Source organism: Diadema antillarum, unplaced genomic scaffold (genome assembly GCF_040938485.1).
Source record: "Diadema antillarum isolate AM-2024a unplaced genomic scaffold, OU_Dant_1.0 seq00000188_RagTag, whole genome shotgun sequence".
NCBI lineage: Eukaryota > Metazoa > Echinodermata > Echinoidea > Diadematoida > Diadematidae > Diadema > Diadema antillarum.
In genome coordinates, this window is record NW_027271252.1 from 513,518 (window position 1) to 519,435 (window position 5,918).

The 5,918-nt window shown below is 48.1% G+C and overlaps 2 protein-coding genes across 2 annotated transcripts; one reads left to right on the forward strand and one right to left on the reverse strand.

The window, feature by feature from the left end:
- Window positions 1-352: 352 nt before the first annotated feature.
- On the reverse strand, window positions 353-1,197 carry LOC139728629 (uncharacterized). Its single transcript, XM_071639569.1, has one exon. It carries the CDS (start codon window positions 1,016-1,018, stop codon window positions 353-355), a length of 666 nt encoding a protein of 221 aa, XP_071495670.1. The 5' UTR covers window positions 1,019-1,197.
- Window positions 1,198-2,182: 985 nt separating this feature from the next.
- On the forward strand, window positions 2,183-5,453 carry LOC139728631 (uncharacterized). The gene is made up of 2 exons (XM_071639570.1): window positions 2,183-3,386; window positions 3,529-5,453. Exons 1-2 carry the CDS (start codon window positions 2,183-2,185, stop codon window positions 5,451-5,453), a joined length of 3,129 nt encoding a protein of 1,042 aa, XP_071495671.1.
- The last annotated feature ends 465 nt before the right edge of the window (window positions 5,454-5,918 follow it).

Sequence of the window (5,918 nt, forward strand, 5' to 3'; positions counted from 1 at the left end):
GTTTCCAGACATATCGTTGTATTCATGACTTTCCTTTACATTATGAATACCACCTTTCCTTTTCTGTCCTTCGTTTGCTTTAGTCTTTGGCTTAGTCTTAGATCTAGAGTCTGTGTGTTCTTTGTTCTGATTTTTCATCGGTTTTGGCTTACTCCGGCACTTCCTTTCAATGTGTCCTTTCTTCTGACAGCATCTGCAAGTTGCTGACTTAAACCAACACTGATCAGGTGCATGGTTCCTCCCACAACGATAGCACTCGCGTTGTTCCTTCCTCCCGCGGTTACCGCTGCCTGTAGAACCGTGCGACTTGCCGTAGACCGCATTCACAATGGTGCTGGTCCTAGTTCCTGGTCTAGCGCCGTTGTAATCTAGAATCTATGCCATTCCGCGAACTCTGGTTCCGCATAGCACGGGCCTCTCCCGCTGCTGTTTCTCTCTGTAGCGCGTAGTCTACCGCTTCTCTGAACGAAAGTCTGGGGTTTTCTGTTGCTTTTTCCATCAACTTCAGCGAAGTAGGCTCGTGGGAAATGCCACTGATGAATCTATCGCGAAGCTGTTCATCGAGCTTGTCCCCGTATTGGCAGTTCAAGCTCAAATGTTTCAGCTGAACCACGTAGTCACTCGTCGACTCGTCGGGCGCTTGATCACGACGGATGAACTTTCGTCGCTCCGCTACAACCATGGGCGTCGATTTCAAATGACGTCGCAAAACCATCTTCAGTTCGTTATAGGACTTCGATTGTGGGGTGGCTGGTGCTACCAAGTCTCGTACTAGACTGTAGTATTTCGGTCCGATAGAATGTAAGAACATGGCAGTGACCTGCTTTACTAATGCTAGGTCCCGCTCCTCCGTGCGATCGCGTGCGCTCTGTACTGGCTCATCAGGCACCGCGAGCCCATTTGCTAATAGGTAAAGTTCGAACCGCTCGACGTAACAGTCCCAGTCTTCCGTGCTGTCGTAGCTGGAACTAAACGGTGGCAAAAATACCCTGTTCTGCCCCAAATTTGCACTCGCCATTGTGCTAGCTGCACCCCTACAACTTAGAGAGTCGAATGTCACAAATATCCCGTCCTCGTCGCCAGTTTTGTTGTGTTCTTACTATGTGACAAACGACAATGGACACGGACACGTCCCGTTAGTAGCCATCATTTATTCGGAGCCCGTCGTCATAGCAACCACACTATGGCAAGCCAACAGTGCATGATCATACATAACAAATTGCGATAAAGGTTTCAGTTAATATGTGATGTAGATATAATGGTTATTGTTAAACGCCCAAGTTAATATGTGATATAGAATATAGAATGGTTGTTATTTATGGTTGCATGAGCTGAGATACATTTGTATATTTATAATGAGGTAATTTGAACGTTGATTAGGATAATATGAATGTGCTCAAGTGCTCTGGCTGTAAGTGATCTGAATATTTTAATATTTGAAGGGTTTCCGGATTTCCCGAAGGGTCAAGGCAAGGGCCCACTGACACTGCAAGAGGCAGGTGCATAAAGGCGTCGTTGACTGTCGACCAGCTCCGAGGCAGTAAGGGAGCATAGACTGTCGACTGAACTTCATTCCCGGATGCTGAGGAGACACCGCTAAGACGTCCGTCGGGAGAGCGACCACGCGAACGGCAATCGCGAAGAGTTGCTACGACAGACCACGCGACAGTCCATACCAGCACCAGCGTAACGGGGCCCCATCGTCGACCGACATCGTCGTCGACCTGCATTGCCATCGTCATACGTCGTCGTCATAAGCCATCGTCACACAACGTACATCCGTGACAGCCATTCGAGGTGAAATAAGTCCAATTTAAGTTAAACATAATAAAGTCTTAAGAGCCAGAAAGCCACTGAGCAGGAATGATTTATGTTCGTTTTTTCTCTTTTTATCATTTGCTGTAACACCAAGATTCACAGTTATAGACAATTAAAATATTTGAGTTAACTGAATGCACATTTGTTCCTCCGTTTCGTCTTGTATGAGTTACAGCCTGCCAACAGTTCTCAGAGGTTATGAAAATTTCTTTGTTCCGTTTATTTCCATATAAAAGGATGGAAATCGGGCAAATTCTGTGACAATTGGGGGCTCGTCCGCTGGAGAGAACTTGGCAGGGTTTATTCATACAAGAATTTGAGACGTGATTTGTGTAACCTCATGTTGTGTGTATAAGATATCACAATGGAATTAGAGAAGTACGTACAGTTAGGTAAAGATTGTGGACTGCAAGGTGCAGAACTAGTGGAGTTTGCCCGCACTGAAAGAGACAAGTATCTCGAAGAAAAGAGACGAGATGAAAAGTTAGAAAGAGATGAAAGACAGGTACAGAGGGAAGAAATAACCAAGCAAAAGAGGATTGAGTTAGAAATAGCTCAATATAGGAGTGTCAATGTGAAGGCAACAAATAGTGTAAGGAATAGCTTACCAAGCTTGCCGGCGTTTCGCGCTGACTCTGACGATTTGGACGCTTATCTGTTGCGCTTTGAGAGATATGCAAAACAAAGTCAGTGGCCAGAGGAATGCTGGGCTCCTGCATTGGGGAACCTTTTGACCGGGCGCGCTTTAGAAGTTTATTCTCTCTTACCGGCAAATGAAGCCGACGACTATGAAAGTCTGAAAGATACACTCTTGCGGCAGTTTGCGCTAACTGAAGAAGGCTTTCGCAAACGTTTTCGAGAGGCGCGGCAGAAAATGGGCGAATCATTTGGGCAATTTGCAACACGAATAACCGGATATGCTACTAGATGGGTAGAGATGTCGGGTACAAGTAAGTCCTATGAAGGGCTACTAGAGCTAACGGTGCGTGAACAGCTGCTCGAATGTTGTGATCGTGGATTATCTGTTTTCATTCGTGAGAGAAACCCACGATCGGTGAAGGAGATGGCAGATATCGCAGATCGGTATCGGGACGCACACGGGCATGGCGGCTCCGGTAAACGCGCACGCGACGATAATAAGTCTCGTAACCAGGGCAACGAAGCAAGCCAAGCAAAGAAAGGGGGCGCTACGTCACGTGACAACCAGGGTTGCTTTGTCTGTGGTAAGCAAGGACATTTTGCTTCCAAGTGTCCAGACCGTAAAACTGACCAGTCGAAAGTTACTAACAAGCAGTATGTGCCAAAGTCAAAACAGACGGGGGCAACATGTGTGGTAGGAGTATGCCCTACTCATGATGCTCACGAGAGAGGGAATGTTAGTGGCACACCTTCTGTCAAACTGATGTGTGGTCACGAGTTACCCCTTCTTAGTGGTGGGTGTAACGTAGGCTCAGGCATGCCGACATCTGAAGGTATGTTGAATGGTAAAAGAGTTAAGGTGCTGAACGACACTGGTTGCAACACCGTAGTGGTGAAACGTCAACTGATAGAGGAGTCTCAGCTGACTGGTGAGATTCAAACTTGTGTGCTCATAGATGGTACTGTAAGAAAAGTGCCTCTAGCAAAAGTTGAAATCGATTCACCATACTTTGTTGGAACAACACATGCTTTATGTATGACGAATCCTATCTATATACGATCTAATCATAGGTAATGTTAGTGGTGCTAGGCAGCCTGGTGACAAGGACATCGGATGGAGCGGAGAGGATGCTAGGGAGAAGCCGTCAGCTGAGGAGATGACGACCTCCGGTTCAGAGGCAGAGTCCGCGGAAGCAGAGTCTTCGAAAGGGACAACGCAGAACGGCATCACAACGACCTCCGACAGTCGTGATCGTCCCCACACTGACGAGAGTGTGAAGCAGTCACCGACACCCCTACCCACAACCAACGAAAGTGCAGCAGTAGAGACAAGAGGCATGAGGAAATCGAAGGAACGGCCGTGGAAGAGACTAGGATCAGCAGACCAGCCGACGATCACTGCAACCAGGGAGGAGATGATCAGAGAGCAGGCACGAGATGCCACGCTGGAGAAACTTCGAAAGTTGGCGGAGAAAGGTGAGGCTAAGGCTGTAGGGAAAGGAAGTGAGGTCAGATATTTTTGTCGTGACAATCTTCTCTTCCGTGAATACAGGTCTCCCTACGTCGAGAGAGGAAAGACATTCACGCAGCTAGTGGTGCCCCAGCCGTATCGCAGTGAAGTGCTCCGACTAGCTCACGACTCCCCTCTAGCAGGTCACCTACAGACGAAGAAGACGGCTGACCGGATTCTCGCCAACTTCTATTGGCCAGGGATTCAAGCCGATGTTAAGCGTTACTGTGCATCATGCGATTCATGTCAACGCACCACGCCAAAGGGTAAGATAGGGAAAGTACCCCTGACCACCCCCCCTTTGATTGATACATGTTTCCGTAGAGTGGTGGTCGATTTGATCGGACCACTTGAACCGATCACCGAGAGAGGGAATCGATATATCTTGACGATAATCGATCTTGCTACTAGATACCCAGAGGCGGTAGCATTACCACGAATCGAAGCAGAACGGGTAGCAGAGGCGTTAGTTGAAGTATTCTCGAGGTTAGGCATTCCTAATGAGATACTCTCTGATAACGGCACTCAATTCGTTTCAGGTGTGATGAAAGAGGCAGCTCAACTCCTGGGAGTGAAGCAATTTCACACCACACCATACCACCCGATGGCGAACGGCGCCTGCGAGAGATTCAACGGCACTTTGAAGCAGATGCTGAGGAAGATGTGTCAGGAGCGACCTAGCGACTGGGACCGCTTCCTGCCAGCTCTACTCTTCGCATATCGAGAGGTGCCTCACGAAAGCCTTGGCTTTTCTCCTTTCGAACTCATGTACGGCCGAGTGGTGAGAGGACCCATGACAGTACTGAAAGAGCTGTGGACTAAGGAGATCCCTGAGGAGGAAACAAAGACTACGTACCAGTACGTCATCGATCTCCAAAACCGACTCGAACAGACGTGTGAACTCGCCAAAGAGGAGCTGTCCAAAGCATCAAGGAAGTACAAGAAACACTTTGACGTGAAGACGAAGGAGAGACGCTTCGAGTGCGGCGACAAAGTACTACTCCTGTTACCGACGACGAGGAATAAGCTGCAAATGCAATGGCGAGGTCCATTCGAAATCGTGCAGCGAATTGCCAGAGACGATTACCGATTGCTAGTGAACGGTAAGGAAAGGACCTACCACGCCAATCTCATGAAGCGGTACATTGGGAGAGAAGACGAGAAAGTCAACGATGTCGAGAGCGAAAACCAGGGACAACTGGAGGCGAACTACGTCAGTGTCGTGGACGACCAGGTAGATGATGACGGATCGGTGCCCCTCTCATTTTCCTCCATCGAAGCGTCGGAAAGCGTGCATGACGTGAAGTGCAACGACGAGCTAGATGAGGAGAAGATGAGGGAGGTAAAAACTCTCCTGCTGGAGCTCTCGGACGTCATGAACGATGTCCCGGGACGGACCGACATCATCGAGCACGCCATCGAAAACTTCTTCTCGAAACGCTTCTCGAAAACTGCTAAAACGCGAGCGCGTGTACCCAATCGCTGAGCGCGAGTGTCTAGCTCTTGCGTGGGCGGTCAGAAAGTTTTCGTACTTTTTGTATGGCCGAGCATTCCAGCTGCAAACTGACCACTACCCGCTTGCTCATCTAACACACGCGCGAATGCAAAATCCAAGAGTCATGCGCTGGGCGCTTGCACTGCAGGCATATCAGTATCGTGTACAGGTAATCAAAGGCTCAGAGAATGTTGGGGCTGATTACCTCAACAGATGCCCTACTGAGTAGAAATAGAGGTGTAAACAGCCCATGTTATCTCTACTATATGTGAGTTTAATCACAACGTAATTTTGCAATGAATTTATTGTTACTGCTATGTACATTGTATGTTAGGAGGTATATTGGAAAGCTACAGTATTACACACATGAATATGTATGCTGAGTATGAGGTAAGATAGGCAGTTGACCCATATATCTCTTAAATTATTGGACTGCTCTGAATCAGACACCCCGGT